Raw genomic sequence first — 25,058 nt, 5'->3', positions numbered from 1 at the left:
TGTTAACCTGGTATATAAATATCGACAAATCGTGGTTATAGATCCATAAGCAAACGGAGCATTTTATGAAGAAAATGTTTAGGTCCGAGCCCCATGTATGGGATGAACGATGTCATATGACAGAAACGTTTCCATAATGCAATGTCCTAAATGTTTTCTCATCAATCTTTAATTACAAAAGTTATTTAAATATTCGACAATTATTATAGCAGATGACTCGTGTGTGTGTGTGTGTGTGTGTGTGTGTGTGTGTGTGTGTGTGTGTGTGTGTGTGTGTGTGTGTGTGTGTGTGTGTGTGTGTGTGTGTGTGTGTGTGTGTGTGCTTCTCCAGATCTCTTCTCTGTTCCCGGAGTTGCCGTCGTTGCTAGAACTCGAGAAGAACTCAAGTCTTACTCTCCTCAACACTCACTTCTCCATGGGTCCCGTCCTGCCTCTCCTGCCCTCACAGGTGGAAGTGGGGGCCATGCACTGTCGTCCAGGCAACCCTCTCCCTCAGGTCAGTGAGTTAACCATGAGTCTTCCAGTTATTTTGCCTATATTGTCTCAAAAATTATTAAATAAAGCTTCGTAACAGAGCCAGTATCTTGTTAATACTTTTCTGATAATAATAATCAGGGATCATATATTAACTTTTTTTCATAATGTAACAATCGTAAAGCCTATATGTGATTGGATTAAGAATTCCTTCAAAGAGAATGTCTTCGTGCTGAAGTGTTCTTAATCCAATGAGGTGGAGCTTCTTTCCCACTTCACAGAATCAAGCCTCCCCCAGGGGCTACACTGACACTTGTGGGTGCAGCGTGTCTTTATGAATAACACAGAGCCGTGTTGCAGGAGCTGGAATCTTGGATTACAGGAGCCGGGCCAGATGGAGTCATTTACTTCAGTTTGGGCTCCGTCTTCACGGCTTCGACGCTGCCTGCTTGCTACATCGAGCTCTTCGTCAAGGCGTTCAGCCGGGTGTCGCAGCGCGTCCTCTGGAAGTTCGAGGACGAACTGCACTGCTTGCCTGACAATGTGAAGATCAGCAAGTGGCTTCCCCAACAGGACATTCTAGGTGAGCCTAATTTGTATTAGAATTTATAGTCCTAATCTCACCTATCTAGAAGATTAAACAGAAATAGAGGTACCTAGATTACAGCTTGTCTTTGCAAACAAATAACCATGGGCTCTCCTGCTTCCTGATTTTCTCACGTACTCCCATGTGATCTCCCACTCGAGAGGGAAGCCCAGATACCGCAATTCCCACTCAGTCATTATTATTAGGGTCATGGAAAGTATTTACCAAGCGAGGGGTCACTAATCGCTGCCTCTTTTGGCACAATTTTCTGTTAGTATCCCCAGCGTCGAACTGGACCGCTCCATGCAAGACACATACACACACACACACACACACACACACACATACACACACACACACACACACACACACACACACACACACACACACACACACACACACACACATACATATACACACTCCTGTCTCTTAAACTTCCTTGATGAGGGTTGTGGAAAAACTTGCCTACATCAACACATAACTGCAACCCGTCCTCTTAATAACGGGTATGACTTCACTGTTGTAAAGACAGTCAAGTGGGTGAAGAAGGCACCTTAAATAGTGAAAATCTGACGTAGTTATGTCTGCTGTGCTGGGTGGTTCCCTGTTCTCAGTTCGCGCAGAACTTTTTATTGTCTCTATTTTTTCTTTGTAGGATGTTATAATTAGTTATTTTCAACTTAACTTTACCTATGCTGAAAATGGTACATAATACCTACAAGTTGATGAGTAAGACACATGTACAACAGTCGGGTATCTTTATTGTTCAAACGTTTCGCCTTCACAGAAAGTGTCTTCAGTCAAACACAGAGACACATGGAATGTAGACAGCGGTACTGGTGGTGATGTAATCAGTCCGTCCACCTTCGGTCGTGTCTTTCAGCGAGTCTCTGATATCGAGTATTTAGTAAATAATTCGAATATTGTAAGTGAAAACAGATGTTCTTTCTTCAGGGGACGCCATTGTAAATGAAAATAAAAACAGTATTACTTCAACGGGGGATTTGAGCTTTGTCATCACTTCGGGAAGGCTTATATAATAATTAATTGAATAACCAAATTATTGGAGAATACTTTATCATATCGTTGCCTTTGGGAGCGATATTAATTTACACAGATTGGTGGGGCTGGAGGAAGCTGATGGACATGGCCATTGTTGTGGTTGTTAACTACAGGAGGACAAGTCGACGCTCCACGAAATTTAAAGTGAGACAGTTTGTGTGTCGACACTTACGAACTCCACCACCATTGCCCAGCAAAATTAATATCTGGTAAAACTATCTAGTAGTGCGAATGCGAGTTGGGAACTACTGAACCAGTGAAATGGACTCCCAACCTCTGAGCATCAGAATCTGTGCTGTGAGATGTCCTTGTAATAAGTTAAACTGATTTAAAGAGCCACTACATACGTAGATTACTTATTTTCAGGCTGCTGACTATTACGAAATTATTGAAGACCCCAGGGGTAAAATATTAGTCTAGTGGTAAATATAAAAATCATTAAAAATATACCGCCCTAGGTTAACACACTCGTGCTCTGACAAAACATTTAACAGGTAAACAACACCTTAGGCTGATCTTCAGGAAAGACAGATAAACTAACAACATAAGCATTATATGCAACATTATTATATGCAACATAAGCATTATATGCAACATAAATATTATATGCAATATAAGCATTATATTCAACATAAGCATTATATGCAACATAAGCATTATATGCAACATAATTATTATATGCAACATAAGCATTATATGCAACATAAGCATTATATGCAAAATAATTATTATATGCAACATAAGCATTATATGCAACATAATTATTATATGCAACATAAGCATTATATGCAACATAATTATTATATGCAACATAAGCATTATATGCAACATAAGTATTATATGCAATATAAGCCATACCATATAAATAATACACTAGTAGCCTTAACCAATACATTTAAATTGGTTCATATTATTATTATAGTAAAAACCAAGCGCTAAACCCTCATAGGGTTATGGGCCATAGGAAAATTAAACATTATTACCCACACAAGCCGGCCGCATACCCCTTTCTTCCGACGGCTTCCAGCCTGCTGCTAAAAATACTATTATTTCTGTAGTACTCGCCACATCTCACAAAGACCACAAACAAAACAAAAAAAGAGAGCCAGGCACCTCCAAGGGCCAACTTGAGTATAAAACGAAAACAACCTACGACCTAAGTATTTCCACCAAAACCACATAAATGATTGTCACTTTCCGCGCGCCGCGTTCCCCGCCACTGTTTGTTTGTCTCTCTCGTCTAGTGTCTCCAGTGATCTCACTCTAAAACAACCACTTCTTTTTCACACTGGCACTCTCCCGCACACTGGCATACTTCCTCACACTGGCACTCTCCCATACACTAACACACTCCCTCACACTGGCACTCTCCCATACACTAACACACTCCCTCACACTGGCACTCTCCCTCACACTAACACACCTCCTCACACTGGCACTCTCCCTCACACTAACACACCTCCTCACACTGGCACTCTCCCTCACACTAACACACCTCCTCACACTGGCACTTTCCCACACACTAACACACCTCCTCACACTGGCACTCTCCCACACACTAACACACTCCCTCACACTGGCACTCTCCCACACACTAACACATTCCCTCACACTGGCACTCTCCCTCACACTACCTCTGACGTACTCGATTATTTTATACACAATTTATCTGCACACTATAAATACATTACTTTACAATTTATTAGGCACTAGCTTGCACAACACTAATCAAGGAAAATATTTTATACTGCAAATACCATAAATAGGTAAGTCACCATAGTCATTATTTTGAATATTTTACTTGCCATGTTAATGCCATTTAACGTGGAGAATAATGTGACTGTCATTCAGATCATCGATTCGAGCCTTTGAACTCCGACAAGGAAGCGGAGGCAGTGTCGACCCGGCTGTGGCTCCAGGCTCCCAGACCACAGTCCTTGCTCAGGGGTAGTCAGCAGGGAAGACCTCAGGGATAAGCTTGCTCAGGGGTAGTCAGCAGGGAAGACCTCAGGGATAAGCTTGCTCAGGGGTAGTCAGCAGGGAAGACCTCAGGGATAAGCTTGCTCAGGGGTAGTCAGCAGGGAAGATCTCAGGGATAAGCTTGCTCAGGGGTAGTCAGCAGGGAAGACCTCAGGGATAAGCTTGCTCAGGGGTAGTCAGCAGGGAAGACCTCAGGGATAAGCTTGCTCAGGGGTAGTCAGCAGGAAAGACCTCAGGGATAAGCTTGCTCAGGAGCAGTCAGCAGGGAAGACCTCAGGGAAAAGCTTGCTCAGGGGTAGTCAGCAGAGAAGACCTCAGGGATAAGCTTGCTCAGGGGTAGTCAGCAGAGAAGACCTCAGGGATAAGCTTGCTCAGGGGTAGTCAGCAGAGAAGACCTCAGGGATAAGCTTGCTCAGGGGTAGTCAGCAGAGAAGACCTCAGGGATAAGCTTGCTCAGGGGTAGTCAGCAGAGAAGACCTCAGGGATAAGCTTGCTCAGGGGTAGTCAGCAGAGAAGACCTCAGGGATAAGCTTGCTCAGGGGTAGTCAGCAGAGAAGACCTTAGCTAGCGTGACTTAGTGATCCTTCGTACATTTTCATCCAGAAGAATGAGTGTCAAGGAAATTTTTAAGGGTATGATTATCACCTTAGCTAATCTACGAAGGCAACTACCTAATTTATTTCAAAGAAACCCTCACAGGTTGCCACGAGGTTGCCATGATACTGAAAAAAGTTACTTTTCCTCCCATTCCTAGGAACTGTATGATCCTTGCATACATATCGCGCTTCCATAAATTTAACAGCTGTTGCGTTTATCTAATGGATGTCTAAACAAAACTGGCAGCTTTGCCATTTTTTTCCCTAGATAATAATACAGTCTGTCTTTCCAGAGAACCATTGAAGATGAGTTTTTTATACTAGTATCTTCTCTTTGTCACAGATTATTTCAGCACAAATCCACCAACATAGTTACTACAAATTTGAACTGAACGTTTTAAAGTTTAGTTTTCATTTGTCAATTCAAATTTCTTAAGTGTTTTGAGAACGTGAAGGCCGCCGCCCCTTCTCTATAACTGTAATGCCACGAGTCTGTTTACTTGCATTGCAGCCCACAAGAACGTGAAGGTATTTATTACCCACGGTGGTCTACTCAGCTTGCAGGAGTCTATCTACCACGCTACGCCCCTCCTGGCCTTCCCCATCTTCAGCGACCAACCCAAGAACGCCCTCTTCATCGAGGAGGCTGGCCTGGGTCTGAAGCTGGCCTGGAATGAGCTCACTGCTGACTCTCTCCTCAAGGCTCTTGATGATCTTATCAGTAATCCCAGGTTAGTTGTAATTTTACAAGCATCAAGTTGCGTATCACTGGACCATGCATTCACACATCTGAGATTTATACATTTAATTGTTCATTCATAGCAGAGTGTCCCGACTACCCAGTAAACTGCAACTGACTAAATCTTAGTGTCTCGACTACCCAGTAAACTGCCACTGACTAAATCTTGAAGATTGAGACACTTATGCAGCATATGGGAATCTTTATTCAGGAAACGTTTCGCCACACAGTGGCTTCTTCAGTCCAATACAAAGAGGAAGGCGTAAGGAGAGGAGGAGAATGAGGTAATCAGTCCCTCAACCTGGAGTCGATGTGTTCAGTCCATCAATCTACAAGACTGATGGACTGAACACATCGACTCCAGGTTGAGGGACTGATTACCTCATTCTCCTCCTCTCCTTACGCCTTCCTCTTTGTATTGGACTGAAGAAGCCACTGTGTGGCGAAACGTTTCCTGAATAAAGATTCCCATATGCTGCATAAGTGTCTCAATCTTCAACTTGTCGGTTTTTTCAAACCATTCATCATGACTAAATCTTAGTGTCCCGACTACTCAGTAAACTGCCACTGACTAAATCTTAGTGTCTCGACTACCCAGTAAACTGCCACTGACTAAATCTTAGTGTCTCTACTACCCAGTAAACTGCCACTGACTAAATCTTAGTGTCCCGACTACCCAGTAAACTGCCAATGACTAAATCTTATTGTCCCGACTACCCAGTAAACTGCCACTGACTAAATCCTAGTATCCCGACTACCCAGTAAACTGCCACTGACTAAATCTTAGTGTCTCGACTACCCAGTAAACTGCCACTGACTAAATCTTAGTGTCACGACTACCCAGTAAACTGCCACTGACTAAATATTAGTGTCCCGTCTTCCCAGTAAACTGCAACTGACTAAATCTTAGTGTCCCGACTACCCAGTAAACTGCCACTGACTAAATCTTATTGTCCCGACTATCCAGTAAACTGCCACTGACTAAATCTTAGTGTCCCGACTACCCAGTAAACTGCCACTGACTAAATCTTATTGTCCCGACTACCCAGTAAACTGCCACTGACTAAATCTTAGTGTCCCGACTACCCAGTAAACTGCCACTGACTAAATCTTAGTGTCCCGACTACCCAGTAAACTGCCACTGACTAAATCTTAGTGTCCCGACTACCCAGTAAACTGCCACTGACTAAATCTTAGTGTCTCGACTACCCAGTAAACTGCCACTGACTAAATCTTAGTGCCCCGAGTACCCAGTAAACTGCCACTGACTAAATCTTATTGTCCCGACAACCCAGTAAACTGCCACTGACTAAATCTTAGTGTCCCGACTACCCAGTAAACTGCCACTGACTAAATCTTAGCGTCCCGACTACCCAGTAAACTGCCACTGACTAAATCTTAGTGTCCCGACTACCCAGTAAACTGCCACTGACTAAATCTTAGTGTCTCGACTACCCAGTAAACTGCCAATGACTAAATCTTAGTGTCTCGACTACCCAGTAAACTGCCACTGACTAAATCTTAGTGCCCCGAGTACCCCGTAAACTGCCACTGACTAAATCTTATTGTCCCGACAACCCAGTAAACTGCCACTGACTAAATCTTAGTGTCCCGACTACCCAGTGAACTGCCACTGACTAAATCTTAGCGTCCCGACTACCCAGTAAACTGCCACTGACTAAATCTTAGTGTCTCGACTACCCAGTAAACTGCCACTCACTAAATCTTAGTGTCCCGACTACCCAGTAAACTGCCACTGACTAAATCTTAGTGTCCCGACTACTCAGTAACCTGCCACTGACTAAATATTAGTGTCTCGACTACCCAGTAAACTGCCACTGACTAAATCTTAGTGTCTCGACTACCCAGTAAACTGCCACTGACTAAATCTTAGTGTCCCGACTACCCAGTAAACTGCCAATGACTAAATCTTATTGTCCCGACTACCCAGTAAACTGCCACTGACTAAATCCTAGTATCCCGACTACCCAGTAAACTGCCACTGACTAAATCTTAGTGTCTCGACTACCCAGTAAACTGCCACTGACTAAATCTTAGTGTCAGGACTACCCAGTAAACTGCCACTGACTAAATATTAGTGTCCCGTCTTCCCAGTAAACTGCAACTGACTAAATCTTAGTGTCCCGACTACCCAGTAAACTGCCACTGACTAAATCTTATTGTCCCGACTATCCAGTAAACTGCCACTGACTAAATCTTAGTGTCCCGACTACCCAGTAAACTGCCACTGACTAAATCTTATTGTCCCGACTACCCAGTAAACTGCCACTGACTAAATCTTAGAGTCCCGACTACCCAGTAAACTGCCACTGACTAAATCTTAGTGTCCCGACTACCCAGTAAACTGCCACTGACTAAATCTTAGTGTCCCGACTACCCAGTAAACTGCCACTGACTAAATCTTAGTGTCTCGACTACCCAGTAAACTGCCACTGACTAAATCTTAGTGCCCCGAGTACCCAGTAAACTGCCACTGACTAAATCTTATTGTCCCGACAACCCAGTAAACTGCCACTGACTAAATCTTAGTGTCCCGACTACCCAGTAAACTGCCACTGACTAAATCTTAGCGTCCCGACTACCCAGTAAACTGCCACTGATTAAATCTTAGTGTCTCGACTCCCCAGTAAACTGCCAATGACTAAATCTTAGTGTCTCGACTACCCAGTAAACTGCCACTGACTAAATCTTAGTGCCCCGAGTACCCCGTAAACTGCCACTGACTAAATCTTATTGTCCCGACAACCCAGTAAACTGCCACTGACTAAATCTTAGTGTCCCGACTACCCAGTAAACTGCCACTGACTAAATCTTAGCGTCCCGACTACCCAGTAAACTGCCACTGACTAAATCTTAGTGTCTCGACTACCCAGTAAACTGCCACTCACTAAATCTTAGTGTCCCGACTACCCAGTAAACTGCCACTGACTAAATCTTAGTGTCCCGACTACTCAGTAAACTGCCACTGACTAAATATTAGTGTCTCGACTACCCAGTAAACTGCCACTGACTAAATCTTAGTGTCTCGACTACCCAGTAAACTGCCACTGACTAAATCTTAGTGTCCCGACTACCCAGTAAACTGCCAATGACTAAATCTTATTGTCCCGACTACCCAGTAAACTGCCACTGACTAAATCCTAGTATCCCGACTACCCAGTGAACTGCCACTGACTAAATCTTAGTGTCTCGACTACCCAGTAAACTGCCACTGACTAAATCTTAGTGTCACGACTACCCAGTAAACTGCCACTGACTAAATATTAGTGTCCCGTCTTCCCAGTAAACTGCAACTGACTAAATCTTAGTGTCCCGACTACCCAGTAAACTGCCACTGACTAAATCTTATTGTCCCGACTATCCAGTAAACTGCCACTGACTAAATCTTAGTGTCCCGACTACCCAGTAAACTGCCACTGACTAAATCTTATTGTCCCGACTACCCAGTAAACTGCCACTGACTAAATCTTAGTGTCCCGACTACCCAGTAAACTGCCACTGACTAAATCTTAGTGTCCCGACTACCCAGTAAACTGCCACTGACTAAATCTTAGTGTCCCGACTACCCAGTAAACTGCCACTGACTAAATCTTAGTGTCTCGACTACCCAGTAAACTGCCACTGACTAAATCTTAGTGCCCCGAGTACCCCGTAAACTGCCACTGACTAAATCTTATTGTCCCGACAACCCAGTAAACTGCCACTGACTAAATCTTAGTGTCCCGACTACCCAGTGAACTGCCACTGACTAAATCTTAGCGTCCCGACTACCCAGTAAACTGCCACTGACTAAATCTTAGTGTCTCGACTACCCAGTAAACTGCCACTCACTAAATCTTAGTGTCCCGATTACCCAGTAAACTGCCACTGACTAAATCTTAGTGTCCCGACTACTCAGTAACCTGCCACTGACTAAATATTAGTGTCTCGACTACCCAGTAAACTGCCACTGACTAAATCTTAGTGTCTCGACTACCCCGTAAACTGCCACTGACTAAATCTTAGTGTCTCGACTAATGACTAAATCCAGTAAACTGCCACTGACTAAATCTTAGTGTCACGACTAAATCTTAGTGTCCAGTAAACTGCCACTGACTAAATATTAGTGTAAACTGCCGTCTTTCCCAGTAAACTGCAACTGACTAAAACTTAGTGTCCCGACTACCCAGTAAACTGCCACTGACTAAATCTTATTGTCCCGACTATCCAGTAAACTGCCACTGACTAAATCTTAGTGTCCCGACTACCCAGTAAACTGCCACTGACTAAATCTTATTGTCCCGACTACCCAGTAAACTGCCACTGACTAAATCTTAGAGTCCCGACTACCCAGTAAACTGCCACTGACTAAATCTTAGTGTCCCGACTACCCAGTAAACTGCCACTGACTAAATCTTAGTGTCCCGACTACCCAGTAAACTGCCACTGACTAAATCTTAGTGTCTCGACTACCCAGTAAACTGCCACTGACTAAATCTTAGTGCCCCGAGTACCCAGTAAACTGCCACTGACTAAATCTTATTGTCCCGACAACCCAGTAAACTGCCACTGACTAAATCTTAGTGTCCCGACTACCCAGTAAACTGCCACTGACTAAATCTTAGCGTCCCGACTACCCAGTAAACTGCAACTGACTAAATCTTAGTGTCTCGACTCCCCAGTAAACTGCCAATGACTAAATCTTAGTGTCTCGACTACCCAGTAAACTGCCACTGACTAAATCTTAGTGCCCCGAGTACCCCGTAAACTGCCACTGACTAAATCTTATTGTCCCGACAACCCAGTAAACTGCCACTGACTAAATCTTAGTGTCCCGACTACCCAGTAAACTGCCACTGACTAAATCTTAGCGTCCCGACTACCCAGTAAACTGCCACTGACTAAATCTTAGTGTCTCGACTACCCAGTAAACTGCCACTCACTAAATCTTAGTGTCCCGACTACCCAGTAAACTGCCACTGACTAAATCTTAGTGTCCCGACTACTCAGTAAACTGCCACTGACTAAATATTAGTGTCTCGACTACCCAGTAAACTGCCACTGACTAAATCTTAGTGTCTCGACTACCCAGTAAACTGCCACTGACTAAATCTTAGTGTCCCGACTACCCAGTAAACTGCCAATGACTAAATCTTATTGTCCCGACTACCCAGTAAACTGCCACTGACTAAATCCTAGTATCCCGACTACCCAGTAAACTGCCACTGACTAAATCTTAGTGTCTCGACTACCCAGTAAACTGCCACTGACTAAATCTTAGTGTCACGACTACCCAGTAAACTGCCACTGACTAAATATTAGTGTCCCGTCTTCCCAGTAAACTGCAACTGACTAAATCTTAGTGTCCCGACTACCCAGTAAACTGCCACTGACTAAATCTTATTGTCCCGACTATCCAGTAAACTGCCACTGACTAAATCTTAGTGTCCCGACTACCCAGTAAACTGCCACTGACTAAATCTTATTGTCCCGACTACCCAGTAAACTGCCACTGACTAAATCTTAGTGTCCCGACTACCCAGTAAACTGCCACTGACTAAATCTTAGTGTCCCGACTACCCAGTAAACTGCCACTGACTAAATCTTAGTGTCCCGACTACCCAGTAAACTGCCACTGACTAAATCTTAGTGTCTCGACTACCCAGTAAACTGCCACTGACTAAATCTTAGTGCCCCGAGTACCCAGTAAACTGCCACTGACTAAATCTTATTGTCCCGACAACCCAGTAAACTGCCACTGACTAAATCTTAGTGTCCCGACTACCCAGTAAACTGCCACTGACTAAATCTTAGCGTCCCGACTACCCAGTAAACTGCCACTGACTAAATCTTAGTGTCTCGACTCCCCAGTAAACTGCCAATGACTAAATCTTAGTGTCTCGACTACCCAGTAAACTGCCACTGACTAAATCTTAGTGCCCCGAGTACCCCGTAAACTGCCACTGACTAAATCTTATTGTCCCGACAACCCAGTAAACTGCCACTGACTAAATCTTAGTGTCCCGACTACCCAGTAAACTGCCACTGACTAAATCTTAGTGTCCCGACTACCCAGTAAACTGCCACTGACTAAATCTTAGTGTCTCGACTACCCAGTAAACTGCCAATGACTAAATCTTAGTGTCCCGACTACCCAGTAAACTGCCACTGACTAAATCTTAGTGTCCCGACTACCCAGTAAACTGCCACTGACAAAATCTTAGTGTCCCGACTACCCAGTAAACTGCCACTGACTAAATCTTAGTGTCTCGACTACCCAGTAAACTGCCACTGACTAAATCTTAGTGCCCCGACTACCCAGTAAACTGCCATTGACAAAATCTTATTGTCCCGACTACCCAGTAAACTGCCACTGACTAAATCTTAGTGTCCCGACTACTCAGTAAACTGCCACTGACTAAATGTTAGCGTCCCGACTACCCAGTAAACTGCCACTGACTAAATCTTAGTGTCCCGACTACCCAGTAAACTGCCACTGACTAAATCTTAGTGTCTCGACTACCCAGTAAACTGCCACTGACTAAATCTTAGCTTCTCGACTACCCAGTAAACTGCCACTGACTAAATCTTAGTGTCTCGACTACCCAGTAAACTGCCAATGACTAAATCTTAGTGTCTCGACTACCCAGTAAACTGCCACTGACTAAATCTTAGTGCCCCGAGTACCCAGTAAACTGCCACTGACTAAATCTTATTGTCCCGACAACCCAGTAAACTGCCACTGACTAAATCTTAGTGTCCCGACTACCCAGTAAACTGCCACTGACTAAATCTTAGAGTCCCGACTACCCAGTAAACTGCCACTGACTAAATCTTAGTGTCTCGACTACCCAGTAAACTGCCACTCACTAAATCTTAGTGTCCCGACTACCCAGTAAACTGCCACTGACTAAATCTTAGTATCCCGACTACTCAGTAAACTGCCACTGACTAAATATTAGTGTCTCGACTACCCAGTAAACTGCCACTGACTAAATCTTAGTGTCTCGACTACCCAGTGAACTGCCACTGACTAAATCTTAGTGTCCTGACTACCCAGTAAACTGCCAATGACTAAATCTTATTGTCCCGACTACCCAGTAAACTGCCACTGACTAAATCCTAGTATCCCGACTACCCAGTAAACTGCCACTGACTAAATCTTAGTGTCTCGACTACCCAGTAAACTGCCACTGACTAAATCTTAGTGTCACGACTACCCAGTAAACTGCCACTGACTAAATATTAGTGTCCCATCTTCCCAGTAAACTGCAACTGACTAAATCTTAGTGTCCCGACTACCCAGTAAACTGCCACTGACTAAATCTTATTGTCCCGACTATCCAGTAAACTGCCACTGACTAAATCTTAGTGTCCCGACTACCCAGTAAACTGCCACTGACTAAATCTTATTGTCCCGACTACCCAGTAAACTGCCACTGACTAAATCTTAGTGTCCCGACTACCCAGTAAACTGCCACTGACTAAATCTTAGTGTCCCGACTACCCAGTAAACTGCCACTGACTAAATCTTAGTGTCCCGACTACCCAGTAAACTGCCACTGACTAAATCTTAGTGTCTCGACTACCCAGTAAACTGCCACTGACTAAATCTTAGTGTCCCGAGTACCCAGTAAACTGCCACTGACTAAATCTTATTGTCCCGACAACCCAGTAAACTGCCACTGACTAAATCTTAGTGTCCCGACTACACAGTAAACTGCCACTGACTAAATCTTAGTGTCCCGACTACCCAGTAAACTGCCACTGACTAAATCTTAGTGTCTCGACTCCCCAGTAAACTGCCAATGACTAAATCTTAGTGTCTCGACTACCCAGTAAACTGCCACTGACTAAATCTTAGTGCCCCGAGTACCCCGTAAACTGCCACTGACTAAATCCTATTGTCCCGACAACCCAGTAAACTGCCACTGACTAAATCTTAGTGTCCCGACTACCCAGTAAACTGCCACTGACTAAATCTTAGCGTCCCGACTACCCAGTAAACTGCCACTGACTAAATCTTAGTGTCCCGACTACCCAGTAAACTGCCACTGACTAAATCTTAGTGTCTCGACTACCCAGTAAACTGCCAATGACTAAATCTTAGTGTCCCGACTACCCAGTAAACTGCCACTGACTAAATCTTAGTGTCCCGACTACCCAGTAAACTGCCACTGACTAAATCTTAGTGTCCCGACTACCCAGTAAACTGCCACTGACTAAATCTTAGTGTCTCGACTACCCAGTAAACTGCCACTGACTAAATCTTAGTGCCCCGACTACCCAGTAAACTGCCATTGACTAAATCTTATTGTCCCGACTACCCATTAAACTGCCACTGACTAAATCTTAGTGTCCCGACTACTCAGTAAACTGCCACTGACTAAATGTTAGCGTCCCGACTACCCAGTAAACTGCCACTGACTAAATCTTAGTGTCCCGACTACCCAGTAAACTGCCACTGACTAAATCTTAGTGTCTCGACTACCCAGTAAACTGCCACTGACTAAATCTTAGTGTCCCGACTACCCAGTAAACTGCCACTGACTAAATCTTATTGTCCCGACTACCCAGTATACTGCCACTGACTAAATCTTAGCTTCTCGACTACCCAGTAAACTGCCACTGACTAAATCTTAGTATCCCGACTACCCAGTAAACTGCCACTGACTAAATCTTAGTGTCCCGATTACCCAGTAAACTGCCACTGACTAAATCTTAGTGTCGCGACTACCCAGTAAACTGCCACTGACTAAATGTTAGCGTCCCGACTACCCAGTAAACTGCCACTGACTAAATCTTAGTGTCCCGACTACCCAGTAAACTGCCACTGACTAAATCTTAGTGTCCCGATTACCCAGTAAACTTCCACTGACTAAATCTTAGTTTCCCGACTACCCAGTAAACTGCCACTGACTAAATCTTAGTGTCCCGACTACCCAGTAAACTGTCACTGACTAAATCTTAGTGTCCCGACTACCCAGTAAACTGTCACTGACTAAATCTTAGTGTCCCGACTACTCAGTAAACTGCCACTGACTAAATGTTAGCGTCCCGACTACCCAGTAAACTGCCACTGACTAAATCTTAGTGTCCCGACTACCCAGTAAACTGCCACTGACTAAATCTTAGTGTCCCGACTACCCAGTAAACTGCCACTGACTAAATCTTAGTGTCTCGACTACCCAGTAAACTGCCACTGACTAAATCTTAGTGTCCCGATTACCCAGTAAACTTCCACTGACTAAATCTTAGTTTCCCGACTACCCAGTAAACTGCCACTGACTAAATCTTAGTGTCCCGACTACCCAGTAAACTGTCACTGACTAAATCTTAGTGTCCCGACTACCCAGTAAACTGCCACTGACTAAATCTTAGTGTCTCGACTACCCAGTAAACTGCCACTGACTAAATCTTAGTGTCCCGACTACCCAGTAAACTGCCACTGACTAAATCTTAGTGTCCCGACTACCCAGTAAACTGCTACTGACTAAATCTTAGTGTCCCGATTACCCAGTAAACTGCCACTGACTAAATCTTAGTGTCCCGACTACCCAGTAAATTGCCACTGACTAAATCTTAGTGTCCCGACTACCCAGTAAACTGCCACTGACTAAATCTTAGTGTCTCGACTACCCAGTAAACTGCCACTGACTAAATCTTAGTGTCCCGACTACCCAGTAAACTGCCACTGACTAAATCTTAGTGTCCCGACTACCCAGTAAACTGCCACTGACTAAATCTTAGTGTCCCGATTACCCAGTAAACTGCCACTGACTAAATCTTAGTGTCCCGATTACCCATTAAACTGCCACTGACTAAACCTTATTGTCCTGACTACCCAGTAAACTGCCACTGACTAAATCTTAGTGTCCCGACTACCCAGTAAACTGCCACTAAATCTTATTGTCCCGACTACCCAGTAAACTGCCACTAAATCTTATTGTCCCGGCTACCCAGTAAACTGCCACTGACTAAATCTTAGTGTCCCGACTACCCAGTAAACTGCCACTGACTAAATCTTTGTGTCCCGACTACCCAGTAAACTGCCACTGACTAAATCTTAGTGTCCCGACTACCCAGTAAACTGCCACTGACTAATTCTTAGTGTCCCGACTACCCAGTAAACTGCCACTGACTAAATCTTAGTGTCTCGACTACCCAGTAAACTGCCACTGACTAAATCTTAGTGTCCCGACTACCCAGTAAACTGCCACTGACTAAATCTTAGTGTCCCGACTACCCAGTAAACTGCCACTGACTAATTCTTAGTGTCCCGACTACCCAGTAAACTGCCACTGACTAATTCTTAGTGTCCCGACTACCCAGTAAACTGCCACTGACTAAATCTTAGTGTCTCGACTACCCAGTAAACTGCCACTGACTAAATCTTAGTGTCTCGATTACCCAGTAAACTGCCACTGACTAAATCTTAGTGTCCCGATTACCCATTAAACTGCCACTGACTAAACCTTATTGTCCTGACTACCCAGTAAACTGCTACTAAATCTTATTGTTCCGACTACCCAGTAAACTGCCACTGACTAAATCTTAGTGTCCCGACTACCCAGTAAACTGCCACTAAATCTTATTGTCCCGGCTACCCAGTAAACTGCCACTGACTAAATCTTAGTGTCCCGACTACCCAGTAAACTGCCACTGACTAAATCTTAGTGTCCCGACTACCCAGTAAACTGCCACTGACTAAATCTTAGTGTCCCGACTACCCAGTAAACTGCCACTAAATCTTATTGTCCCGACTACCCAGTAAACTGCCACTGACTAAATCTTAGTGTCCCGACTACCCAGTAAACTGCCACTGACTAAATCTTAGTGTCCCGGCTACCCAGTAAACTGCCACTGACTAAATCTTAGTGTCCCGACTACCCAGTAAACTGCCACTGACTAAATCTTAGTGTTCGGACTACCCAGTAAACTGCCACTGACTAAATCTTAGTGTCCCGACTACCCAGTAAACTGCCACTGACTAAATCTTAGTTGATATTTTACATCATCTAAAACGCGCATTGAGTTTCACAAGAATTTAAACAGTGAAAATAGCAGGACTTTCCCGATATCACTGTTACTATTATCACTTCTCAAATGTGCTTTGTCAAAGCATTTCTATAATCCAAAACAAAATATTTTAATAAGAAAACAATCCACGATTTATTTAATAGTTGACAAAAGTTTTGGATAACGTATAATAATCTGTTTCCATGTACGATAACCCTTAATTTATTTAAATTATTGAAATAATAATTATTCTTGTTAATGATAAACGTTTTAGTAGTTATCAACAATTTTTTAAGTTCCTCAAGCGAGATACAAAAATAATATTTACATACTTAGCAATATAACTAACTTAGTGTATTTTTATAATAAGTTATCGTTATATTAAAGGTTTACAATACCAACAAGTTGATTATTAAGATACAGGTAATGTAGCTGGTTATCTTCCATTTCCTCCGCTATGTTCTCTCTGTATTGTATTGAAAAGGTCAGTGAAATGAGTTCATGATGATGGTACCCGGGTGTTGCACGCGTGTCTTGTTCATAAGTTGCAATGGAAATGTACGTCCTTTCTCTGCAATAACTTAATTATTTCCACATCTGCTGATGGTCAGGTACAAGAAGGAAGTGGTGAAGATATCAGGAAGGATACGAGATCAGATGCTGCCGCCCAGGGAGGTGGCAGTGTTCTGGACGGAGTATGTGATCCGTCATGGCGGAGCTCCTCATCTCAGGACCTCAGCAGCACTCTCCTCCTGGATACAGTTCCTGATGCTTGACCTCTTCTTCTTCCTACTTTTGGCTCTCCTCCTCTCCATCTTCATCTTACGTCGCATCGTTAGAACCATCATTGGCAAAACATCTGGCCTCGATGGGAAAAAACGGAAGAAAGATTAAAAATGTGTTCCCTTCACAGAAGAAAGATAATACCTGAAAATAATTTTCACCGTGAAAAAGGTAAATTGATATTCTTCTAGACGGCCTCTGCAAGGTATAAAAGTGGCGAAAAAATTGTAATAACTTGTCTATGGGGGATTAGAAATGACCAGCCTGCATGTTTACAATGCTTTGTAGATGAATGGTTCAGAGAACCGACATGTTGATAAATTAGACACATGTGCAACTCTTGGGTATCTTTATTAAGGAAACGTTTCGCCACACAGTGGCTTCATCAGTCCATACAAAGGAGAATCTTGAAGAACAGGAGGAGAATGAGGTAATCAGTCCCTCAACCTTGAGTCGATGTGGTCAGTCCATCAATCTTGAATAGATTGATGGACTGACCACATCGACTCAAGGTTGAGGGACTGATTACCTCATTCTCCTCCTGTTCTTCAAGATTCTCCTTTGTATGGACTGATGAAGCCACTGTGTGGCGAAACGTTTCCTTAATAAAGATACCCAAGAGTTGCACATGTGTCTAATTTATCAACATGTTTACAATGCCTTAGAATCCGGCAGAGATGATGGGTGACTTCACCTGTGTGTTTATGGTTTAAATTAGTCAATGCTGACCCAGAGTACGAATGACACGACACTTTGGGGAGAAGTCAGCATTTTTTTTTTTTTAATAAAACTGACGCTGGTTTTTATAAGCCACGAATATCTAAACTTATATTATTACTTATTATGATTTCCTTAATATTTATAACACGTGACTGAGATATTCGTGCGCAATAAAGGAAACTTTAAAAATAATGAAACACAATGCCGTGAGTGGAACAATGTACAAATAAGACGTGTACCTGGAGTATACCTGGAGAGGGTGTCGGGGGTCAACGCCCCCGCCGCTCTGTCTGAGACCAGGCCTCACGTAAGACTGAAAATGATGACCGTATTCCAGTCCGACTTCGACCATTATGACACTAGTCGGGTTATTTATGTAAAGCTATTTTTGTTATTGTCTCGTAATTATTACCATTTGTAACAATACGGATACAATTTGAAGAAAACGAATTGTTAATCCTTACATATTAACAAGAATATTCAAGTGAGCAGCGGGAAGCTGACTTGTTGTGATGCTGTGTTAATATTATGTAATCCAGGAGACGAGGTTCTTATTCTTTCTCTTCTTCGATATAACGATTGTTATATTCTTTTCCAGGAATGTTAAAAACAGAGGTTAAAAATGTGAGGTAGCAGATCCGTCATGCCTCTCGTGGGAGGATCAAGACTCCGGTGTTTGTGTGTGTGTGTGTATGTGTGTTCACCAGTTTGTGGTTGCAGGGGTCGATTCACATCTCCTAGCCCCGCCTCTTCGTGTGTGTGTGTGTGTCCACATAATGTGTGTGTGTGTGTGTGCAGATGCTTAGCTATTTATTCGTACAGATATAGTTACGTGGCGCGTCCGCCATTATGCAAATGTGACCGTAGTAAATTGCATTGTCTGGCGGCACAATGCACAGCGTTATAGTCTGTCAATAAGCATTAAGCCAGCCAGGCCGGCTACTCCGGTCAGGCCAGGTATCCCAGCCAGGCCGGCTACTCCATCCAAATCACACACACACACACACACACACACACACACACACACAGCGATGTAGTGGAGTCAGGATCCATACATAGCTTTAAGCAGAGGTACGATAAAGCTCATGGTTCAGGGAGAGTGACCTAGTAGCGACCAGTGAAGAGGCGGGGCCAGGAGCTTGGACTCGACCCCTGCAACCTCAACTAGGTGAGTAACTAGGTGAGTACACACACACCAAGTGCAAAGTCATGAAGATTGGGGAAGGGCAAAAAAGACCACGGACGGAGTACAGTCTAGGGGGGCCAGAAACTACAAACCTCACTCAAGTAAAAAGATCGTGGCGTGAGTATAACACGAGGCACATCTCCTGAAGCGCACATCAACCAAATAACTGCTGCAGCATATGGGCGCCTAGCAAACCTCGGAACAGCATTCCGACATCTTAATAAGGAATTGTTCAAGACCCTGTACACCGTGTACGTTAGGCCCATATTGGAGTATGCGGCACCAGTTTGGAATCCACATCTAGCCAAGCACGTAAAGAACCTAGAGAAAGTGCAAAGGTTTGCAACAAGACTAGTCCCAGAGCTAAGAGGTATGTTCTACGAGGAGAGGTTAAGGCAAATCAACCTGACGACACTGGAAGACAGGAGAAATAGGGACGACATGATAACGACATATAAAATACTGAGAGGAATTGACAAGATGGACAGAGACAGAAAGTTCCAGAGATGGGACACAGCAATAAGAGGACACAGTTGGAAGTTGAAGACACAGATGAATCACAGGGATGATAGGAAGTATTTCTTCAGTCACAGAGTAGTCAGGAAGTGGAATAGTTCAGGAAGCGATGTGGTGGCGGCATGATCCAGTCATAGCTTTAAGAAAAGGTATGATAAAGCTCACAGTGCAGGGAGAGTGACCCAGTAGCGGCCGGTGAAGAGGTGGGACCAGGAGCTATGAATCGATCCCCTGCATCCACAACAAGGTGAGTACACATTGGAAAACAGGGGGAACATAATAACAACATATAAAATACTGAAAGGAATTGACATACCAGACAGAATGTTTCAGAGACGTGACACAGCATCAATGCGTCACAACTGGAAGTTGAAAGCTCAGATGAGTCACAGGGATGTCAGGAAGTACTTCTTCAGTCACAGAGTTGTCAGGAAGTGGAACAGTGTAGAGAGTGATGTAGTGGAGGTAGGATCCATACATAGTTTTAAGAAGAGGTATGATTAAGTTCATGGAGCAGGGAGAGAGAACCTAGTAGCGACCAGTGAAGAGGTGAGGCCAGGAGCTATGACTCGACCACTGCAACTACAATTAGAGGAGTACACACACACGTACAAACAATAAGCCAAGTGTCTTAGTGACAAGTGTCTTAGTGACAAGTGTCTTAGTGACAAGTGTCTTAGTGACAAGTGTCTTAGTGACAAGTGTCTTAGTGACAAGTGTCTTAGTGACAAGTGTCTTAGTGACAACTGTCTTAGTGACAGGTTCTTTGTGACAAGTGCCTTGTGACAAGTGTCTTAGTGACAGGTTCTTTGTGACAAGTGCCTTGTGACAAGTGTCTTAGTGACAGGTTCTTTGTGACAAGTGCCTTGTGACAAGTGTCTTAGTGACAGGTTCTTTGTGACAAGTGCCTTGTGACAAGTGTCTTAGTGACAAGTGCCTTGGACAAATGGTTGTGGTGCATATTATGGTCTGCGGGCGGCGAACACTAACAGCTTGAGCGGTCAGGCCAGCAACCAAGAGACCTGATCAGGGAGTGAGCCGAGGGGGCGCTGACCCCCGGAAGAGACTCCAGATAACCTTCAATGACTCTTGACGCAAGGAAATTGGGTTATCTTTCCTTTCCTCGGATCACACCTGATTCCCTTCACGGTTTTAGTGCTCCCTTTTGTGTAGGAAAAGCAGAATGAGTGAGAGAAAGAAGGGAGGGCAAAGGAAGAGAAGGAGATAGAGGAGGGAGGTTGGTAGGGAGGGAGGGAGGGAGGGAAGTAGGGAGGGAGAAAGGGAGGGAGACGGGGATGTCTATGGTGCTGGAGGAAACGCTAATTTCAGCAAATTACACTGTGGGAGAATCTTGTCTGTAATAATGTTGTTAAGGGAGACATCCTTAATGAGGAGGGAGAGGGAGGAAGAAGAAGTGAGGGGTGAGGGTTGAGGGGTGAGGGTTGAGGGTTGAGGGGTGAGGGTTGAGGGGTGAGGGGTGATCAGACTAAAAGTTACCACAGACATGAGGTCGTTCACTCTTAATAATATGCAAATATCGCGAACAAGCGATACAAGATACAAAAAAAAACTACGGGAGGAGTTGAATGATAGCTCTAGGCCTTTCGTGTTGCATTCAACACATCATCAGGAACATGCAATGTTGCAGAAAAGAGGAAGAGGTCCAAACAGATACGATTATAGCTAACGCCTTTGCTGGAATGCAAAGGCGTTACCTTTGCTAGAATTGCAAGCTGCTGTTGATGTGTTTTTTGCAACATGAAAGGCCTAGAGCTATCATTCAACTCCCCATATATATATATATATATATAAATATATATATATATATATATATATATATATATATATATATATATATATATATATATATATATATATATATATATATATATATGTATATATATATATATATATATATATATATATATATATATATATATATATATATATATAATATATTTATCTCACACCTGAAAGGACTAATATTTGAGTCCTGTTAGGAGCAGAACTCACAGGCAAGTCTCCTAGAAACTGCTGCTTCTGTTTAACCAGCAGTAAGTAGGTGCCGATGTTTTCGTCTCCTACACCTGCCGCCCATGTTTAATTACCAGTGCTTAGGTACGCTTCCTCGGATTAAACTTGGTTACATCTCGTTCCCCAGGCGCCGGCAGACACCTTGACTGCAGGCAGTAAATCTTGTGTAGAAGCTCGGATGTCAACAGTGTGTATGTGTGCTTGTAGTAATGTGTTGTCTGTTGCCACCCTCCCATACTTGTTTGCCTTGCTCCTTGTCCCTTGCCCCTTGCCCCTTGCCCCTTGCCCCTTGCCCCTTGCCCCTTTCCCCTTGCCCCTTGCCCCTTGCCACTTGCCCCTTACCCCTTGCCCCTTGCCCCTTGCCCTTTGCTCCTTGCCCTTTGCCCCTTCTCCCTTGCCCCTTGCCCCTTGCCCCTTGCCCTCTTCTCCTTTCCATTTCCCCATCTCATGCTAAACATGTTGGAATGCTATTTATCCAGTTGATTACAAATACATATATATATATATATATATATATATATATATATATATATATATATATATATATATATATATATATATATATATATATATATATATATATATATATATATATATATATATATACTGCTCGTGGAAGCTAGTACACCAAACGGGAAGTAGAATGAAATTATCTCAGAGGCACTCAAACCACCGCATGTCCTCGGATCACGGTAAAACACCTAGCTCTGCTTGGTGCGTGATTCTTGTAGGATTACGTGATCCTGTGGGTTACAGCATCATGTGTGATTTTCGCTAACCATGAGGCTGGCCAAAACGACATGGGTTCGACTCATCGGCTAGTCTCATTGTTGTTATTGATATATATATATATATATATATATATATATATATATATATATATATATATATATATATATATATATGACATGAAGATATTAATAGCATCATCAAGAGGAGCCTCACAACAACCGTATGACAGGATGTCCAGCAATAAGGGAGCCACCCCAGCTATGCAGATCTGATGGTAACCAAAAGCGTCCAGATGGTATCACGCTTCATGCCTGGAAAGACGACAAGCAGGTGGTGTGGGAATACACATGAGCTTTCACATTGACCTAATGCACCAGGGAAGATGGAGGGACAGCTGCCAGCTTCAGGGAGTTCTAGAAGTCTGGAAAAATACAATGAACTTGCATATGATTATGTTTGATCCCATAGGCTCGGAGACCCTTGGCCCACGGGAAAAGAGTGTGTCTAAGTTTTTCTAAGAAGCTAGGCAAAAGATTCATCAGGGAAAACTAGAGATCCCAGTTTTCTGTTTCAGCGACTAGGCGGTGCGGTTCAGAGGGGTAATGCCTTCTGTATCCTGGGAAGGCGCCCCAGCTCTAAGGAGCTGGATGCAATTTTTGCTTCGTAATCTGTGATAAACGTGTAGCAATATATATATATATATATATATATATATATATATATATATATATATATATATATATATATATATATATATATATATATATATATATATATATATATATATATATATATATATATATATATATATATATATATATATTCTTTCTTTCAACACACCGGCCGTATCCCACCGAGGCAGGGTGGCCCAAAAGGAAAAACGAAAGTTTCTCCTTCTACACTTAGTAATATATACATGAGAAGGGGTTACTATCCCCTTGCTCCCGGCATTTTAGTCGCCTCTTACAACACGCATGGCTTACGGAGGAAGAATTCTGTTCCACTTCCCCATGGAGGTAAGAGGAAATAAACAAGAACAAGAACTAGAAAGAAAATAGAAGAAAACCCAAAGGGGTGTGTATATATATGCTTGTACATGTATGTGTAGTGTGACCTAAATGCAAGTAGAAGTAGCAAGACATACCTGAAATCTTGCATGTGTATGAAACAGAAAAAAACAAAAAGACACCAGCAATCCTACCATCGTGTAAAAGAATTACAGGCTTCAGTTTTACACTCACTTGGCAGGACGGTAGTACCTCCCTGGGTGGTTGCTGTCTACCAACCTATATATATATATATATATATATATATATATATATTATTTATATTTATTAGTATTATTATTAATATTATTTTATTGTTATTATTATTATTATTAGTTATTATTATCGTCATTGATGCTATATTATTGTCTATTATTATTATTATTATAAACCCGTAGGGATCGTATAGAGAGCACCTTGGAAATTGGAGATAAACGGATTTGACTCCGTGAAGGAAAAGTTACCTCCAATTTCTTGGATCAAAATCCCTTAACAAGCCTCAGACCCCCTCTTCCCCTCAATCCAAAGAGAATTGAGGGGAAGAGATTGAGGGGAATGAAGCTTTTTTTTTAAATGGTCTCTAGATGTCACTGTCCTCCATCAGTTCAATTTTTCTCGGTAGAATTTCTGTGATTAACATTCCTCTATTGCTTAAATGTACATGACTGGATGTACATGACTGGATGTACATGACTGGATGTACATGACTGGATGTACATGACTGGATGTACATGACTGGATGTACATGACTGGATGTACATGACTGGATGTACATGACTGGATGTACATGACTGGATGTACATGACTGGATGTACATGACTGGATGTACATGACTGGATGTACATGACTGGATGTACATGACTGGATGTACATGACTGGATGTACATGACTGGATGTACATGACTGGATGTACATGACTGGATGTACATGACTGGATGTACATGACTGGATGTACATGACTGGATGTATATGACTGGATGTACATGACTGGATGTACATGACTGGATGTACATGACTGAATGTACATGACTGGATGTACATGACTGGATGTACATGACTGGATGTACATGACTGGATGTACATGACTGAATGTACATGACTGGATGTACATGACTGGATGTACATGACTGGATGTACATGACTGGATGTACATGACTGGATGTACATGACTGGATGTACATGACTGGATGTACATGACTGGATGTACATGACTGGATGTACATGACTGGATGTACATGACTGGATGTACATGACTGGATGTACATGACTGGATGTACATGACTGGATGTACATGACTGGATGTACATGACTGGATGTTTATTGTTAGAAATATCTGCTCGATATGAAACCAATGATCATAGTTTTTTTTTTTTCTAAGTGACAGAGTGACAGATGTGTGTGTGTGTGTGTGTGTGTGTGTGTGTGTGTGTACTCACCTAGTTGTACTCACCTAGTTGAGGTTGCGGGGGTCGAGTCCGAGCTCCTGGCCCCGCCTCTTCACTGGTCGCTACTAGGTCACTCTCCCTGAGCCGTGAGCTTTATCGTATCTCTGCTTAAAGCTATGTATGGATCCTGCCTCCACTAC

The 25,058-nt window shown here is 43.1% G+C and overlaps 1 protein-coding gene across 4 annotated transcripts in view; it reads left to right on the top strand.

The window, feature by feature from the left end:
- Positions 1-17,618, top strand: part of LOC128687555 (UDP-glycosyltransferase UGT5) — a 212,593-nt gene extending 194,975 nt beyond the window's left edge. For 3 of the 4 annotated variants that reach the window (XM_070084131.1, XM_070084132.1, XM_070084130.1), the window contains exons 5-8: positions 332-496; positions 835-1,057; positions 5,210-5,429; positions 17,068-17,609. In XM_070084131.1, coding sequence (XP_069940232.1) covers positions 332-496; positions 835-1,057; positions 5,210-5,429; positions 17,068-17,350 — 891 coding nt within the window. In that variant the 3' untranslated portion in view covers positions 17,351-17,609. Of the gene's footprint in view, positions 1-331; positions 497-834; positions 1,058-5,209; positions 5,430-17,067 lie in introns of all 4 variants that reach the window. The other variant, XM_053775021.2, reaches the window with a different exon arrangement.
- The last annotated feature ends 7,440 nt before the right edge of the window (positions 17,619-25,058 follow it).

This window comes from Cherax quadricarinatus, chromosome 11, assembly GCF_038502225.1.
Source record: "Cherax quadricarinatus isolate ZL_2023a chromosome 11, ASM3850222v1, whole genome shotgun sequence".
In the NCBI taxonomy this organism is placed as follows: domain Eukaryota; kingdom Metazoa; phylum Arthropoda; class Malacostraca; order Decapoda; family Parastacidae; genus Cherax; species Cherax quadricarinatus.
Note: the sequence above shows the minus strand (reverse complement) of the source record. Positions and strands in the feature narration are given on the sequence as shown.